Consider the following 20,076-nt stretch of genomic DNA (forward strand, 5'->3'; position numbering starts at 1 on the left):
ACCTTAGAGAACTGATCTGCTTTTCAAATGGAATCTTTCAGTTTTACAGAATGATTAAATTCAAGAAGTACCAGCTGTTTGCTGCACAACCTACCAACAACAAGCCCAGGGCAGAAATACGTTCTGCATTGTTAACATATCCAGTATGAAAAGGTTTATACGATGTAACTGTCTATGACATGGACTACACGTGTTGACCAGGAATCCCTCCCAGGTCCCCACAACATTCTGTAATTTTCTAGTCCTTTCCAAAGGGACAGAATTGGTCCATACAAAAGTCCCCTTCCACAATGAGAAGATTCCTATGTCTATTACCATTCCTATCTGCTCAAAAAAGCCTGGCACTCCTACTACAGGCACTGTTTGCACACGTAAACCTAAATGTGCTAATGAAGACAGTGAATGAGATGATATCCTTAAAGTTACAGCGGGAAAGGAGGATGGCTTTTAGAGACTGGGTATGAAGTAAATTCTGGACAGGAGAAGGCTGAAAGGAATGAAATGAGAAGACAAGGCCATGTACTTGGTCTGTCTCAAGACTGGATGTTTGTTGCAGGACATGTGGTTTGCAACCATGTTTAACCTGGGGCTCATGGGTGTTTGTGAAGGAAAATACAGAACTTTTAGAGTGTTACCAGCAAGTTTGGTGCCTCTTCTGATTCTTAGAAGATTGCAAAAAACTAGAAATCCATAAAAAGAGAAAATAGGAAGAGAATAAAAAGCAGTCTCTTTGTGACACGAGCACAACAGGCGTTCACTGAACTTCCTGGGAGATGTCTGTTGATATTTTACCTGTGAATAGGAACATCTTCCCATTTATTTTATGACTCCGTAGCCCTTTTGCTTTCATTTCTTCCAAGTAAGTATACAACTTTCCTCTTGAGGAGCATCTGTAGCTGGTACATTGATTAGATCTACTCTGTTTTAAAGTGGTGGATCAGATCCGAAGAGAGACCCAACATTAATTCCACTTCTATTTTTCTAACAGACCCTTTCAGAAGATACATTCCCATATTTTTCATACATCTGGAACAAATGCTCTGATTAGCGGGTTTTGAAAATATAAATAAAACTACAAGAGAAACAGGTCACATATACAAACAAGCAAGAGATTTAGAAGTAACAAATGCGTTATTTGTTAAAGAGAAGATAAGAAAAAGGAGGTAGCTGGGGCAGTAATGAATTTTTAGCAAACAAACATGTTGAATCAGATGGCATTTATCTCTCTCAGAAGTCTTGCTGCCTTTCTTGGCGCCTTCTTCAAATACCCATCTATATCCCTTCCAACAGCCTGAGGCACAACATGGGACAAAGACCTCCAAAGAAAAAAAACAACATATAAAACAGTATGAGTGCTGTAATTTGGAGTAATGAAAAGCAGTTCTTCTAGTGTGTCTTGAAACCAGTCTGCTGCTCTGTGCTGTACGCTAAAAGAGACCATCTGAGCATCACAGATTACAGTTTAAATTGTTTATATAGATATGCATGGACGAAGAAGGGATGACTTGTAATTGTTTTGGAAATGACAAAGAAGACATGTGGTCTTACAGACCTTTCTGAAGTTGATGAAAAAACAACTTCTCCTGGAAGGTATTTTCTGAGAGCATAAAGATTTTTTACGGATGATCTGTGGAGCCCCTGTGATCCGTGAGATGAGTGCACTGTGCTCTGATTTTACACGTGTATCTACAGAAATACTTCAGGAGGAATTACCCTTTTTAACTTGGCCTACATTTTTCTTTAAGTTGACAATGACACTGCGTGGTTCAGCGGATGAGTTTGACCCTGAGTCTTTTGTGGAGGAGGAAACTGTATATTATACTCAGCATGTATAAGCTCTTGATCACTAGATTATATCATAAAGTTCTTGAAGCTCCTCATATTTGCACTGTAATCAACTGAGATATTTTAAATTTCACATTAAGTTTAGAAAACAAATTATTTAAACAAAAGGAGTTCATTTATGACTTTATCTTCATTTCTGCCATTGTGCACACTGCTAAGTTTACTTGGAAGCTAAAGAGCATGATGCAAATGCACATGCACAAACTCTATGCTCTTCTTCTGTTTCTTCTCTTAAAACACACTTATATAATAACATATCAGCACCCCAAGTCTCCAGAATTAATAGAGACAGAGATTCCAGGCAAGTAATGGTATATGTCAGTTCTAGCACTCTCTTAACTGTGATGCCCCTCTGTTACACTTTGTCTGCACTCATTTCAGTTTTATTAGATGTAACTACTTGGTTTTCCAACCCAAATATATCAAACTTAGAGATCTGGCAAAGTGTAACTACCAAGGTCACTTTCAGGAAGATTTTATTGAGTTCTCAGCAGAGATAGAACAGGGGAAAATGGAAAATTAGACAGTGAAGCCATAGGTGTTTTCTGCATGTTCCCAAGACTGTGCATTGTTTGTTCTAGAAAGGGAATGAAATTATTTCTATTAATCACTAGCTGTCATAGCTTCTCATTAAGAAAACTCATATGAACTTGTGTAACCTGTAGTCAATGCAGAAAGGTTATTACTTTATATATTACCTGTTAAAACAAATATACATTATTTAATAGATATTTTTAAGTTATTTTTATTATTACTGTGGGCCATAAATATAAGGAAAATGGGACAGGCTGTACCAGGTGTGGATAACAAACTGATATTTATGCTTGCATTGAAGCACTATGCTGTATGCAGAGAAAGAACACAGTGGCACTCTGACAGTGATAAAAACTGATGGAGAACTTAAAGCCCTGGGAAAGAGAAGAGACCATATTGAGAGGTCAAGGATGTTTGATGTCACCCTCAAACACATCTAGGAACAAACAATAAGACAGTAGTGAGAAAGAGGCAAATGTCTGCTCGGACTCTGTGTACACCATCAGTCAAACCAGTGGTTATGGTGGCTGGACCAAAAAAACTCAATGACAGTAATTTTGGATCAGTCTGCATTTTTCTGTTTTCATTTTCTCCCCAGCAAAACAACTGATCAGAATGGCTTTGCTGGGGAGAACCGAACTCCTTTCAGAGTTGGGGTTGATCAGAAAACAAAACATTTGGGGTATATTTTACTTAGTGCCTCTTTAGCCTTTTCATTTTAGTTTTGTTCAATTAAATTTGAAGTGAAACCCTCGTAGCTTTGTTCTGAAAATGCTGTCATGAAATGCTTCGTCTTCCCCAAATATATTTGCTTACTGGATAATTTTTCTGAAACCATTTATTAAATTTGACCCAATTTCATAAATACTTCTCCTCTCACGATGTGTTGTTTTGAACTGGTTAATCACATTCTCCATTGCCAGTATTTTGTTTCCAGAAACAAAGACTACTAATGTTTTTCCTTCTTTCATCCTCTTAATTGAAATTCATAATGTCTCATCACCAAAACAGTTCAGTGCTTTCCAAAGTTAAAAACACTTTCCAAGGAACCTCCTCCCTTCACTTTCCCTCCTTGTATTAGCACAACAATGTGCACATGAGTGAAGAGTATGGATAAACTTAACCAAATGTCCATGAGGGAAAAGAGGTGAGCTTGAAGAGCTGTTTTGATGTGCGTTTCTGAAAATTGCACGTTATTTATGCATCCTTTCTGAGGTTCTTCCTTTGGTGAGCAAGTGGGAGAATGCAGAGACCGAGTTGCTCTGATACAGCATCAACCTGATGCAGTTTGTTCCCAAGTACAAGCTCCTCAATAAAAACAGAAAGGGTTGCCTGCATTGTGTAGCTCTTAGAGATGGAGGAGTGCTCAGCTGAATTCTCTGCAGTAGTGATAGCTGTGGTCTATTGAGTTTTGCAGCAATTTATTTTTTTTTTTTCCCCAGGATACATTTATATATATGGTGTGTCTTGCTCCTTGTTATACCGAGCTGCAGTAATTAACAAATCCACAGAAAACCACTGGCCACCAGGGAGTTCCACAGTTTGATGTAGGGTCTCTCCAGCTAGATAGAAGGACAAGTAGTATTTTAAAGGCAGGAATCATTTGGACAGTTGCTCACTATAACACCAACAAGATCATAGGTCTATCAGTTTAACAACTGAAAGTCCCAGAACAGGAACAGAAAAGCACCAGTTCATTTTTTTCTGAGTACTCTTCTTGTTTTCAAACAGATTATCTCAAACTTGTCTTCATTAAGTTGTTTTGCCACACTGAGCAATCCTGAAGGGGACTGTGCTGAATTCAGAGCAAAGATGATTCCTTGCTTTGCTCCTGGAGAGGCTCTGTGCAGATACTTGACAAGACAGAGCACAGCAAAGAGCTGTTTTGGGTGCTGCAGTTGAATGCCCTGGAGATGGAGGAAAGCTGTCCACTCTGACTCAGACACAGATCTCTTAGTGCTGCTCCCATGTAAATGAATTGGGATAGAAGTATAATGTTTAGTTGCTAATTACATTTAGAATCCCTTGGGGAACCCACCATGATTTCCATGAATGTACAGTTCCAGCCAGTGAACAGACAGAATTATTCTGTTGGTTTGCTCCAACAGGGGAGCTAAAGTGAACAATTACATACACCACTGTGATTGCCCATCTTCAAGGTTAAATGCTCCATACAGATTCCACTGCTGTTCTTTATATGAGATGATTTTTCTTTGACAAGCAATGCAAAATATTACAGTAGCTATCCACGTGCTTACTCTTCCTAAATTAACAACAGCACTTTTGTTTATCAATATTTTTTATCCCTCATAAGCCACATTTTCAAGAAGTAAAAAACAATAATCAGAAAACAAATCTTGGGAGAGAATACAAAAGGTTTTCTAATCATCAGAGCCCATTTGGGCTGCTTGTGGCTCGTGTCTGCCTAACAGAACTTGTTTGCTCTGGAACCCTCTCTACCTTCCCTAAGTTATCTATTCTGTGATTAATCATTCTCACCATCACAAAGTTTTTTCTAATGACTTATCTGCATTACAACCGATGCAATTTAAAACCAGGATCTGCTGTCCAGTGGATCACAGCTATCTTCTTTGCATACCTATCTTTAACTCACTTCAGATTGTTACATTTCCCCTCTTCTCTAAAGTAAATAAATCACAGATTTTCAGGCTCTGCCTTGTTTTGTTTCGTTTTTCACATTGGCTATTGCAGGTTCCCAGATCAGATTTGATCAGGCATTTTACATCTTTTCCAAACATTTTTAGAAAGGAGAATGGTTTTGCTGTCCAAATATCGCTGGGGCTACTGCATTCCTCTCATGTATTGCCAGGTCTGTTCATGAGAATTCTTCGTCACACTGAAACTTGTAACTCCAATTCCTAAATGCTGTGTCAAGCAGTTTATACACACACCAATTAGACTCTCATCATCAGTCAGCATGCTCTATATGGGATCCAATGGGAACATGGTGTTGGACTGCATCCTATGAAATTAAGATAAATTTTAATCAGTAAAATAGGCTGCTGCATTTTGGCCAGCTTGGGTAGGCTTTCAGTGTCAGAGGCATTTCAGATTTTAGGCACTCAATTGTAGGGGCTGAATCTCATGAATACTAAATCTGCTTTACAATGTCAAGGAGGTCTTTGTAGCTGCAAACGAAGAAAGTACTTCTCACAACCAAAGTATTTTTCTGTCTAATATGATACTTCTTTGTTTTATTCTTTCAGGTGGAGAGGATTGTAGACAAAAGGAAGAACAAGAAGGGCAAATGGGAATATCTCATCAGATGGAAAGGTTATGGAAGCAATGAAGATACTTGGGAACCTGAACATCATCTCCTACATTGTGAGGAATTTATTGATGAGTTCAATGGACTACACGTTAGTAGAGAAAAGCGATCGAGACATGGAAAACAGACCAGTACTACAAAATTTTTACGGGAAAACCGAGGGTCATCTCTTGAGAAAATATCACATAGACCTTCTGAATCTGGGAAGGCAAAAGGGTCAGCACACAAAAGGAAGAGGATTAATCCTTCTCTACAAAAACAGAAACGAGGATACGCAGCAAAGCCAGCATCTGCTAATGACAGGGCTGCTAAAACTGTAACTTACCGAACTACTCCCAGCGGTTTACAGATCATGCCACTGAAAAAGCCACAGAATGGTCTGCAGAATGGAGACGGCAATCACGAAAAGGATTCTAGACATTTTGGGAATGGCTCACAACAGCAAAACGTGGATATAAATGATCATGAAGGAGAACAAAATTTGCCCAGCGTGTTGGAAGTTAGTAATGAATCGCCTGTTGTGAATGGAATTGGTATGTGATTTTCAACAACTACAGTCTTTTGAGGGGGGGAGTTTCTGCTTTTAATTGCAGAAACTGCAAAGTCCAGTCATGGAATAGTGATTGTCATGCTACACAAGAGATATGGTGAGAAACACGTTAAGTTTCACATTCTTTCCCAATTCCTTACGGCATTTTTCTCAGTTGGCTTATCTTCTCCTCTTTTCTATGGAGTGAGGCAAAGCAGCGTGGGCTTCATTGCATGGCACTGCAGTGTAAAGTTCTTATGAGGACGTGATGATGAGGTGTGTAGTAGGAATGACAGCTGAGGTATGCCTAACCCTGAAATTATGTTTGTCCATATTATCAAGTGCCAAGTCACTGATGGGTTGTATGTGCACAGACCCAATGGTCTACAAAGATCAGAATAATTTTATGACATAATTAATACCACTCTCGCTAACATATCCTGGTAAGTGTGTCTGAATACAAGTTCTTCAGGACTAATGCTCTTCAGTATTGAGGAATACTCAGACTTTCCAGACTCACCTTTGGCACTGATAAGAAACATCAGAACTCTGAAGACATTAAGTGGAAGATACAGAGAGCCTTAAGGTGAACAGGATGATTTGACTATAAGAAAAGTTCATTTCTAATCCCCATAGTTACTGACTGGCTTAATTCACAAATAATAAACCATCAGAGAACATAACCTTACGTTCTCTGTGAAGTATTACACAGTTTAATGCAATGCTGTATAGCTTCTCATTATCTAGGTAGGTCCTATCTTTTCTTCAGCCTATCAAACTCGCAGCAAACAAAGATGATGCTTTGTAGCAGAAACTTCCATACACAACATTCTATTAGATCAACTTTTTGATTGCTGGCTGTATTTCTATATTTTGTTGCTTTCAAGGGCTTATTTTTTGACCTTTGCCTTTGGTGTGTGTGTTTTTTCAAATACCTTTTAAAAGCAGCAGGAGCTGTTCCAAATGATTTCCTACTGCTTACTGATATAGTGGCAAAACAATATTTTGAGTATTATTTTTTTCTGCTCTTACACACTGCATAAAGGTTTTCATTGAGTGATACACAGTTGCTCTTAGTTATTTTTCCCTTCCAGTCGCAGTTAATTTAGAGCACAGCTATATGTATGATTCCTTTCATTATGCGTTTAATCTGCTTTACTGCTGCCAATTCACCTTTTTGTTATGACTCACTGGAGCTCTTCAAAATCTTTCGTAGTATTTACTCTACTTATTTGGTATTCTCTTCAAAATTTCCTCTCATACTTCTCTTCTCAGTTCATTAATACCTACATTAAATAAATTAATCCTTCTGCAGGTCCTTGGGGCAGCCACTACTAATCACTTGACATGATGAAAAGTAACCATTTGTTCCAATTATTTATTTTTATTAGCCACTTTCCATAGCCCATGATAGCACTCATTTCCTTAACAGCTTCTTGTGAATCGCCCTGCCAAAAACTTTTCAGAAGTCAACATAAATTATTTCACCCAACTTTCCATTTTTCACTCTACCAGCAGCCTTAGAAACACTTCTTGCTTTGGGAAGCTGAGCCGCCTTGCCCAGTCTTAATAATTACATCTTAGAATGGCTGGGGTCTTGCAATGCAGACATCAGCTACCTCGTTAAAGATACACAGAATATACAGTCAGCTGTAAACATGTACGTAGCCCAGATGATGCTTCTCCAAGAAGTCTTAGATACCTCACTGCAGATCATTTATGTTATTCACTGAGGAAGATCTATTACAAGATGCAGCTTTTCACAGCATTGATTCCCATATGTAGATTTCTTGTTTGTTAACGAAGAACTAAAGAAGGTCAAACAAGCTGCAGTGCTGGAGCAGCCCTGGGTTTGGCCGTGCTGGGGCTCCTGGCCTCATGGCTGATGCATGCAGCTCTTGCATTGCTCGTCTTCCTTGAGGTAGGAGATCTGTGACTCCCAATCAGTCCTCCTCTAAGAAAACCATACCCACCAGCAACACCACAGTCGGAAATCCCTCCAGCCTTGTTCTGTGATCCTCAGCAAACGCACAGTGTGGAAAATTACAAAGAGGAGAGATGAGGCTCCCAAAGACAGAGCAGCAACTAATGAAAAAGGCCCTAAAGAAAAACACTGGACTTTTTTCTTAATGCTGCCCTATAAACTTGAGAAATCATGTTTCCTGATAGAGGATTTTGCATCATTTGAAAATCACAGAATCTGGCATTCCATCATTTACCACAATTTACTGACCTCCCCCAGTATTCACACTCACAGTAGATGCCAGTGTGACGCTGCCTCATGCCCAGCGAGTATCACTGCGGGGAAGACGTCATACTAAAACTAGCCTGAAATTTTACAAATTACAAAGAAAGTTTGAGAGAAAAAAATGCCCATGTGTCAAACAACAGAAGTTTTCTAACCAACATCTTGGGTTTCAAAACTTTCTCCAAATCCAAGCCAAGGTCCCCACGCTTTGTCCCCCGAGCCCTGCAGTTCTGTGGCCGCCTGCTTGGCGGGGCTCCCACCTCCAGCTCGGGGGCAGCCAGCTGTGCCAGAGGTTTCAGGCTGTCTGCCACAGAGTCTGGAAGTCAAAAGCCCGGCGTGCCCCATCGGCACTCACAGGGCTCCTGGCACTAAATGCAATGCAGAGACAGAGCTGGGAGGGCATGGGTTTGGCTCCCGGAATCCACAGCTCCTGGGCAGCATCCTACCAAGCCGACATCTGTGTCTGGTTTGAGTTTGCCTATGTGCAGCCCAAATGAATGTCAGCCTCCTCTCATTGCTAAGTGGATGAGTGCACTGAAAATATATTTAGAAGTTTTTAGTTGTTCTAGAGATTAAAATGTTTGGTATGTATATACATCTACATGGGTAAGGTTAATTGTTTCCTGCTTAATTGATAAAACTCTCACAAACAAGCAATTTTAGTCAGAGAGATGAAAGCATATGTACAGAATCCTATATACAGCATCACAGAGGGAGGGCACTCTCATATGCTGAAGTTGGGAGAGCCCTTTTATATCAAAACCTCTCTCCTGACATCTACACTTCCCTTCGTAAAGAGAGCAGTGTCATCTTTATTGGCAGTTATTTAAGGGTCTGCAAATTGGAAAATGCTGAAAACCTCTGCAGGAGAACATCCACTGCTGCTCCCAGGAGCTAACAAAAGCATTCTTTCTGATGACATTTGTTGTCTTCTGTTATCACGTTGCTGTTTCACTCCTTACATTGTAATTGCAAGTGATTGTTTTGTCAGGTTTCTTGACAGCATCAAGAAACATCCCCTTTTAATTTTCTCTTTCCTTTTCTACATCGCTCTATTTCTGTACCATCTGCTGAAGAATTTCTGCTTGTCATGTATCACTAACCACTGTTTTTCTCCACTACAGAAATCTTTGTAGTCTCATGGTGCCCTTGATTTAAATATTCTCTATGAACTTAGTCATTGCTTCCTCTTGTTTTTATAGCTTGTTCAGTTTTATTTATTCTGGAGATGTACTGGCAGCAAAAGACAGCCAAATCTGCTTGCTTTCTCAGTTTGGATAAAAACTCATTGCTTTTAGATATCTTACAGATGCTCCCTTAGCTGGAGAAGTCTGAAATTATTAGTAAATTATCACCAGAATGCTTTTTAAAAGTATGTACAGTATTAACTATTACCCACAAGAAAGACAGGAAAGAGACAGAGGAAGGCTGTTGGGCTGACAGGAATACCAAGCACTTCCACCAGTGAGAATAAAGGAACATGTTTTATTTCACCTACAAAAATGAAACGCATGGCTCCTTTTCATTTAATATAAACGCATGCTGCTAATAAAAGGAGCAGTCCAGACCTCATTGCCACAACACCATTATTCCCATCCCTTCCCTGGCACCAGTATTAGTACTATTGAGCCTACAAGGTGAACCAGCTCTCTTCTTTCATGCTCCCTGTCTACCTTATCTTCTTAGATTCTAAACTTCTAATCTGTTTTCTGCAGTGCTCAGTACAACAGAGGCCCAGACTCAGTCTGGATTCTTCAGGCACCTTCTAGTACCAACAGCAGCAACAGTAATATCGGTACATTTCCTCTCCTTTGATGGCAGTGGAAATAGATGGCCTAGACAAGGCACAGGGACTGGCGACTGAAGTGGCGAAGTGGATTACAAGACTAAAAGGGTTTTCAGTGTGGGGAGAAGGGATATGATCAAAGTTTACAAAATCATTAATGCCTCCAGTGAAATAAATACAGAACTGTCATTTCCTAAATCCCTCAACAGCAGAACTCGGGGCTACTTACTGAAACTGGTGGATCATCAGATTAAAGCACAGATGAAAGAAAATTCTCCTCTCTACAGTGGTTACTAAACTTCTCAAAGTCAGACCACAGGAGGCTGTGGAGACAAGCAGCATCAACAGGCTCAAAAAGGGATTAGAGAAATACATGAAAAGGTCCGCAAGCAAATACTGAAGGAAACATGAAGGATGAATCTTCTCATGTTCCTGTATGATGTGTAGGGACGATAACAGGGGCAAGGACTACAGAGAATGGCCAAGCTTGGGATGTCTCCTTAAATAGCATCCTTCATTGCCATCCTTGGAAACGGCACCAGTGGTCTGGGAATATCTTAATTTCTCTTAAAATATATTGAAACTTCTAAATATATGTTTAGGTACCTTCCCAACTCATACTAGTGGTTACACACAAAGTAATAATTCAATTAAACTCCCACTACAGGAAGGGTTATTTTCTACTTTCTTTCTGTACTTAGTCTACGCATCATGTAGTCCGTCCTAAGCTGGTAAACCACATTTAGAAGTACCTAAAGCTTCCTTAGTTAATTTGTGACTTCCTTAATTTATTTCGCATGCATGACAGATTACTTGGTGACGGCCTCTTTCTTCCCTTGTCACAGTCATTTTTCATCTTGGCATGCAAAGGTACCGTTTACCTTTGTGTGCATTCAGGAGGTGCTAACTATTAAACCTCTCACAAAGGCAGCTGGATGCCTTACAACAAGCCTTCAGAAGCTCCATCACATCCACGCAGCTGCCCTTCTAAATGGGCCTGATTTCACTTGATTTTTGTCTTTGGATTTTGTTGATCGTTTTGTCCAGTTTATCAGATTCAGCAAGATTATAGGGATGCAATGTCTACAATGAGACAGTTTAGTCACTGTATGTTGTTCTATTAATCATCCATCCTTGGAAATGACACTTCCCCACCTATGTTCCTCTCATATTTAATTTAGATCTTGCATTACTCCAGTTACAGTTAAAATACCATGATAAAATGTATGATTTCCTACATCATATATTTCATTTACAAACGGAATACATTTCTGAAGCAAAGAAGAATGCAACATAAAAATATGAAAGAAAATATTTCTATGTTGCTTTTGGTTGAGCTGGATCACCTGTGCAAATTAATCTTCTGCCATTCTCTTAGCGTCTGTGTTTGAAATTGGTGTGGCTTAACCTTCAACACAAGGCATCGTCCACTTCATGTTCACTCATCCCTATGCCTTTTTAACTTCTTTTTAACTTCTTTTTGACTGCAGTGTATACATGGGCATTTCACATCAACTACGAAACTGTAAGGATGAGCAAGATAATAGCATATAGGTCACACAGAGTGTAAGGCAGAATAAACTGCTATTACTCTCATTTGTGTGTAAAGAGGAGCTTTATCTTTCTTTTCATGGTTCCATTTTTTTCCCAGCGCTGGATACCTTCCAAAATAGCATCAGCATTAATCCTTTCAGCATACACAGACCAATATTAACATCATATCTGTTAGGTGAAAGTCAGCTTACTGTGATTGTAAAACGTATTAAGGAAAAGCTTGGGGTCACAGCAGTGATGGCCAACTGCAACTTCTAACGCCAACCAAATGGGCAGGGAGAAGAATCCCAGGTGAGGTACCTGTCTGCTCAGTGAGAACTCTCGTCTCTCACTGTCACATAGAGATGCTCCTCAAGAGACAACTTGCGTTAAAATTACCATGTTTTAATGACTTCTGGTCATCATGAAAGGAAGAAAGTATAGCTTTGAAAGATGGGATATGGACAAAACTTGTCAAGTTTCATCCAAAGCTGAAGTAGAATTTTGTACAAAATTCAGTGATCATCCCAAAGTGATAAGAAGGACCATGATATAACTGCTTTCATCTTCAAAGCAGAACTGAATGCCGTATGGAGTACCAGGCCTACGTGCTATAATTCACTTGAGCTAATGCTTGTCTGATATAGGAAAGTTGGAGTGTAAAGCTCGAAGGAATAATAAGGATGGCTTGAGCACACATTTGATGAGATAGGCATACTCTTGATTTACCAAATTTATCATATAGAGGCTATTGTAAAATACCATGTTATTTTTGGGCTAATAAAAAGTGTGAGTCAATTTCTTTGAAGGTATAGGCATAATTATGTTTTGATTATTTCCATCTGAAAGGTTCTTCTCTGGCCAATGGAAGCTTGAATCTACACAGCACTGTGAAAAGGAAACTAGATGGGGAAAAAGATTATGTCTTCGATAAGAGACTAAGATACAGCGTGCGTCAAAATGAAAGTAACTGCCGGTTCAGGGACATTGTGGTGCGGAAAGAAGATGGTTTCACACATATTTTGCTGTCGAGTCAGACTTCAGATAACAATGCACTGACCCCAGAGGTAAGCACGTAGCCATAGAAGCCAAAGAAAGCCATCCTAAGGTGTGGGTTATCTTGGAAACACTGCATTTTATTTTAAGTATTTTTATCCTAATTAATTATCTTAGAAAAGAAAGTATGGAGCTCAGATATATCTAACTTTTTCATGCTTGGGATTTCTATGCAAAAGAATGCGATGGAAATTATTTTTGAATTGACATGTCTGAAACTGAAAAACAGAGCTAAGGAAAGGAAAGACAGCCTGCATTTCCATCATGGAGTTGTATGCAGGAGATATCCCATGCTGAAGTTACTGATAAATGCCATCTTTAGTGAAATCTAGTCTCTCTCATACTAATGTAAATAGTGCTCCAGTTGTTGCACAGGGAGGTATTTGAGGCTATACTCTGAAACAGTAATTGTAGAAGTATACCTTGATCCCTAATTGCTTGTTTTCTAAATCACTTTATGAATCTTTATTTATGAAATCTTTGCCAATTAAGGGCTCTGTTCCCAGCTGAATTGCATAAAGATGTTTGATATATAAACGGTACTGATTAATTCCCTAGTTTCACAACATGACACACTTAGGGTCAGACTTCTAGCTTGTACTTCTCAAGTACATACAACAGTCACAGGAAGGGCTGAGGAGCTATTGCCTCCATTCCTCATGATCTCTGCTCAGTGGGCAGCGATGTCGTGGGAAACACTTCCTATGTCAGAACAAAAGGAGTGTAAAGAAATGCCTGCAGCAAGATGCATGTCCTGGAGAGCAGACAACATGCTAGATCCTGTTCCATGAAGGCAGTAATGGCCTGATGGAAAAGATGCCATATATTCAAGGAGAAGCCTTAGGAGCTGCCTCCCGTCACCAGTTTGGCTGTCCAAGCATCCTGCAGACTCCTCCCCAAGCTGCCCTTTTTTGTCCACCAGACACCTCCATACAACAGCTGAACATTAAGTGTGAGCACAATTTGAGGCAAACATAATCTGCAACTTTTAGGAATTATTTTTGTTCAGTAAGAAACTGAGTAAATTGTAAATGAGTTGACTTACAGCGAGCTTCAGATAGAATCACCGGCAGGCATGATGGGCCCTAAAATTGACTCCACCTTCCCAGATGCACACAAACACATGGGCATTAATACCAAGAACTTAAATCGTTTAAGATGTTGGTACCAACATTTATCACTCTTAGTTTTTAAACTATTTAATGTTTAAAAAGACTATCTCAGTAATTAACCCAGAACACCAAACACCTGCTTTTAATTCTAGTTCCTTAAAACACATTAGATGATTGCATCAAATCCATCATTCCATCCGTGTATTAATTGCCACTAATTAACACTGCAGGTAATTTAAAGGAAGAGCCCAAGGGCCTGAAAAAAGGCACAAAATCAAGGGTTTGCTCTGCTCAGGCTGAATAGACTTATCTTCACATTGCTGGCTGTGCAGTTCCACATCAGCAGTGTTCAGATGCACTAACCAGTGAATGAACTCGAGCTCATCAGGTCTGCCAGACCAACCTGTTTCATTCTTCAACAGCATTCAATATGTCAGGGGCCCACCTCCATATGAGGATAAATGATTAGCACCTCTTCTTGCGTCACCGCATTGAGCTATTTCTACACAACTTCACTTAAAAATGAGAAAATACATTTCAGAAAGCTACATTAGTGACCAGACGCTGGATGGTCAAGAATTAATCAAGCTTTTAATGAGCTCTCCACATTTAGATTGTCTGTTTAAAACCCATCCAGGCTGAGAGCAATTGGAAGTTGTTCCCCTCTGACGGCCGCTTGCTGGCAAACGTGAGACTGCTCCTTTGGCCTCCATCCAGAGAGCAGCCCGTGAGCACTCACACCACGAAACCCAGCACTTCCAATATTGGCTATTTCAGCAAAACAAAATCAAGACAGTGACAGGAACATGTTGAGTGCTGTGTCCTACAGACTGTCGCCTATAGCCACAGTTAAGACGAACTGACAGAGTAGTTCAAGGAATTTAACAACCATTTTAGTTGTGACACCTTTTTGTGAACCCTGAATACCAAAAAGGCACAAGCAAGGAATCCCCACAAACGTAAGAAATGCTAAGATTAAGTTTGATCAGAAACTCCGTAAATCACATTTGCCAAATCCAAAATGGTTAATTCACTGAGAGTGGGTTTCCTTGCTGTGGTTCACATCATGGGCTGGCAGTTCTCAGCCATCCATGGCAGAGAAAAAAAAGGTGTGCACTGCCCACAGTCATTATAAAATTAACCTCATACAAAATCACTCTCGCTCTTAAACACCCCTGCTTCCCTTTGTGTTTTAGTGAAACCTTCCCATGAAATCTAATCGTTTTGTTCATCCCCTGCCCTCCAGCATTTATGCCAATTTAATTAAAGTAACTAAGATATTTAGGATTACGGCACAGCGTTCTGCATGTCAAAGCTGACTCAAAATCAGACCTTTTCCTACACAATGAAATTATCACATGCACTTATGGCCACGAAGCCAATTCACGCTACAAAATCAAAAGCAGCTTAGAAAAGGCTGCCTGCATTTTCATCACGCATTTTGGTAACGGCAGCACACCTGTGGTTCCGTGTGGGTGACTGCAGCACAAAATGTGCCGATGCTCTTCCAGTGCTATTTACACCAACTGAAGTTGGTTCGGTGCCACTACAGGAGTTGAGTTTTTTCTACCAAATGTTCAGGGACTGTCCAAATCCTTTCTTACATTTTAAGACCTTCTAAAGCTTTCATGCCAGTGTCACAAAATGACATGGCTTCTTTGTTTACTGCAGTGTCTTAGGCTTGCTACTTTTAAAGTCCATTTCTGAAACAGATACACAAAGCATTTCATCATTGCCATTGCCAGTAGCACACTGTAGCACATTTTCTCTCAGAGGCATTTTGCTGCTTCTGAAGTGCATTCTCCATTGATGTCGCTGCTGCTGTAACACAGCGCGTTGTGAGGATCCAAGTTCTGTTTCAAACTTAATATTAAATGGATCCACCCACTGTTTTTTTCACCTTATACTATTGATATAGAGTTGATACTTGGCTGAATTAAAAGCAAAACATACCCTAGCAGCTAATGATCATATCCTAGACTGATGCAAGAACTACTTCACATACAACAGTCAGGTTTCAAGTTTACAGCCATAAGAATTAAAGGGCTGAAAGTTCTACCAGGTGCATTTTGGAGCACTGGCTTGCTTTCACTTCTCCTTACTTACAACTTAAGGGGAAATAAAAGATAAAATGTGGCTGTATTTTGCATTTTTGCTCTCATACACAGAGAGATTATTCCAGTGGCCAGTCCTTACTCCCAGGTTCATAGCTCCTTTATCTGTCAAACAGAACAGACTCAGATCTGTTTGCATAAAGAGGCTGTAACAAAAGGCGTCCATATGTAAAAAGGTGGTGGAGGCTCTAACACAACTGAATGGCTTTAAAATTTCACTTTACTACAATATTTACAAAACATTTACCTTTAAAGAAATCAGTAGTAAATCCTGAGCGGTTCGGAGAAGTTCCCCTTTTAAACTTGCATTCCTGTTTGTATGAACAAGAGACCTCTGTTCAAGATACTTTGTGTAATGAAGGCGATAAGTTCCCAACTTCCTGATTTCCCCATAATGTAAGCAATATCGAACGGAAAGGGCACCAAACACCTTTTAAAACTTCCTCTGTCCCGTGAAAGGCATTGAAATAAGCTTTGGGAAGTTTAATGAAATCTTTAAACATTTAATGTTTATTTTGGAGTACAAGGTCCTATTAAAGGACTAACCAACTTGTTTTCTTGACTGGATTAAAAAAACAAGCAGCTTTTAAGGGAGTGATAATTTTATTGTATACCTGGGCTCCAATAAAACAGTAAGTGAAGCATTAGGGCTGCTCTAAATTTGGAACTTGATAGATTTGGGCCCATGTTGTTTTCTAAATGCTGCCTCAGAAACGTTCGTAAAATAAATGCAAATAGAAATTCTGCCCCACAACTGAAAACTGCCTAAAAGACCATTAAAAAAAAAAAAAAAAAGCTAATTAAAGGAAGCTTGAGAATAATTTAAAGTTTATATTAAGAATTATCGGTGTATTGATGTAATGTAAGGAATTGGAATCATTTAAACCATTAATATAAATAATTATAATTATTGTTTACTCTGAATACTAATAAAAATGAAATAGTGTGATTATTAATAATCATGTTTATATTAATAATTTTCTGTACTTGAGGATACTGCTGAGGAGCCCTGCTAATAGTTGTTTTATATCTGGTCTATTACTGAAAATAAAAGCAAATGGGACAAATCCCATTGCTATACCAAAACGATGGAAGAATTAAGAACCATGGCAAAAAGCACAGGGAATCTGATAAGTGTAACAAAAACTACATAGGATATCTACATGTGTTGAATTCCTTGCTGTGTTAAATGGAAATTCATACTTAAACACAGACAGCAGGTTCTAAGCCAAAATTAAATACTGAATAATACAATTTAATACATAATTCCGTAACCCTAAAAACAACCTATCTTATCTTATTTTATTGTTAGTAGCTTTGCTATAATCATATAAACACCTGTAGGGAAATACGCATGCACACACTACTGAACAGCAATGCTGAAGGTATTTGGAGCCACAGCAGACAGCAGGGTGGATGTAAATAGGCTGAGTGACAAAGATAACCAGGTGGACTTTGGTCCACACGGGCAAAGGATTGAGGGAGTCGCTGTATTTCAGTGAGCTTCTGAATACCTTTTAATAATGAAGTTAACAAGCTTACAGATATCTGCCCTCTCCCCCCCAAATCTTTTGGAGATCTAAAACAAACACTGCTACATTTGGGGTTTATTTCTGTTTTCTAATGCTGTTTTCTTTTGCTAGAAAGTAATGGAGCAGTGGAAATAAATTTCCAGTCCTGCTCAGCAGCACAACCCAGAATACTATCAGTGCCTTCCCATTTTCCACTATATCCCAGAAATCAATTCCTAATAATAGACCTTTAATATCACTTTCCAAAACACTGAAAAAAAGAGCAATAGCAGAGTATTGTCTCCTCAACAGCTGGCTGTACAGCCTCTGCTCCTAATGTTGATAGGTGAACTTTTAGATGGCTTTTGCCATCCAAATCAATGAGGGGAAAGGTAAGAAAGAGACAGGCTTGCCATGGTAATGATGTGCTTGAAGGACAGCAGTGGGAACATTAAAGAGATGGAACATAAGCAAATGTCACTGGGAGAAGGGGTGCAGAAGAGAAACTTGCTGAATGGAGTATCATTTTGTGGCATCATATTTAAAGCAAATCGCCTTGTTGTATATAAAAATGTTTGACTGTTATTCTCTGACATTACTTATACATCTTCCCTAAGAGCACGTCCCTGGGCAGCTGTGCCACTGCTCCTCTATTTGAGTTGTAGAGAGGAGCAGGAGGGTCTCCCCTGAATGTCTCTTCTGGGTTTAGGGGCATATCTTAAATGTAGCACTTCAGAGTAAGAAGTTTTTGGAAACAGAAAGTAGTGAATGAAACTAATTATGAGCGAACAGTCTTATTTTTCTCTTATGTAGAAACTATATTTGACCCCCAACCACATTTTGCTGTTTTTTACAAAAAACATCAACCCTGAGCAGAATTTCAGCACAAACAAGACAAGATTGAGTCAGCTGGGCCCTGTGTAAAGGAGGTACTTTGACACATGAGTGTGTGTAAGGGCAGGACGTGTCACACCAGGTGAAACGATGGCCCTATTCAAGTGTGAAGAGCAGCTCAGTGCAGAAGGGAAGCTCAGATTGCTTACATCGATTACAGCTTCCAAACAGTGCTGAATTGTGACAAGGAGTTGCCCACCAGGATTTTATGAAATCATATTTCCTTCTAAAAATCATTAGGAAAACAGTTGTACTCAGATGAAGGGCTATTTCCTTACAATAACAGCAGCTCCATTCTGCACAGACTTTGATTAGTTTGATTTATGATGCGATTAATAGCTCGATCCAGTTCCAAATCAGAGTGTAAAAATGTCTCTCTCCCTAGTGGCTTTTTTGCTTTAACTTTTGTAGACTGTAACAATATCACTGACCACAGGAAAATGAATAATATATTTGTCATGTCAATGTATGTAATGTCCTCTTGTCCTACCTTGCTCTGATTCATGCAATATAAACCAAAGCAGCTGAAGAACTGAAAAAAAAGTGGGGTTTACAGATCTTATTTACAACTGGGTGAGGTTTATAGGCTGTTGTTGTATTAATCGTGTTACAGAGGATATGGTGATGTTCACTGAATATAAACTATGAAAACAAAACAACAAAAAAAAAAGTGATATTTGAAATTATTAAATTTCAATCAAATACTGTAAGTTAGCTTCAATTTCCCACAGGACAAGCAGAGAATAGCCAAATCCTAAAAGCTCTTTGAATTAATAAGCATCTACAAAGCACTTCCAAAGATCAAATATTTTGTAAACTCTCAGTGTTATCATTCTATTAAAATTATGCAAATCTATCGATCTATCTATATATATATATAATGGATGTAAGTATTAATAGTGCCCAAAATTTAAAGTCTCTCAAAATCAATAAGGTTTGTAAAAGTAGGGAAATGATATTGCAACGGCATGCATGTCGAATTGTTTACTTTTCTTTATCCACAGATCATGAAGGAAGTTCGGAGAGCATTGTGCAATGCATCAGCTGATGACAGTAAACTCTTACTTCTCAGCGCAGTGGGAAGTGTATTCTGTAGTGGCCTAGATTACTCATATTTAATTGGCAGGTTATCCAATGACAGAAGAAAGGAAAGCACTAGGATTGCAGAAGCTATAAGGTGACCCAAGCTTACCTATGATCTCTAAATTATGAAATGCAGTGTGTGATTATAAAGATATTTATCAGGTCCAAAAATGTTGTATATTTAAGTGTTGATTGCATTCTAATTATAGTCCTGCAAATTTGTTTAGTGAAAACCTTGGACCTTTGCTTATTACAAAAGAAAGCACACTTATTCCAGTGCTAACTATCCATAGGGATTTATTTTATTCCACTTCTCTGTACTTAATACTTCAAATTAATCCTCCAAATTTAAATACAACTTTGTTGTTGTTTTTCCAAATTAACTATTGCTTCATTTTGTAAAGTGGTTCCTGAAAGGCAGATATTTTACTTGTTTGAATGTTCGTCATTTTAATGAATTTCAGTACAAATGGGAATCCATGGCTTAGTCGTATGCTGTTGAAACAACAGTCTTCCACTGTATTTCAGAACCTTATTAGAAG

General features: G+C 39.0%; 1 protein-coding gene across 4 annotated transcripts in view; it reads left to right on the forward strand.

Moving 5' to 3' along the window:
* The window catches only part of CDYL2 (chromodomain Y like 2), a 52,622-nt gene that overhangs the window by 21,737 nt on the left and 10,809 nt on the right, over positions 1–20,076 (forward strand). For 3 of the 4 annotated variants that reach the window (XM_015874117.3, XM_085551849.1, XM_085551850.1), the window contains exons 2-4: positions 5,607–6,201; positions 12,614–12,831; positions 19,456–19,628. In XM_015874117.3, the coding sequence (XP_015729603.2) occupies positions 5,607–6,201; positions 12,614–12,831; positions 19,456–19,628 (986 nt within the window). The remainder of the gene's footprint in view (positions 1–5,606; positions 6,202–12,613; positions 12,832–19,455; positions 19,629–20,076) is intronic. The other variant, XR_014947808.1, reaches the window with a different exon arrangement.

This window comes from Coturnix japonica, chromosome 6, assembly GCF_054131305.1.
Source record: "Coturnix japonica strain WE chromosome 6, WE-NBRP24, whole genome shotgun sequence".
Taxonomy (NCBI): Eukaryota; Metazoa; Chordata; class Aves; order Galliformes; family Phasianidae; genus Coturnix; species Coturnix japonica.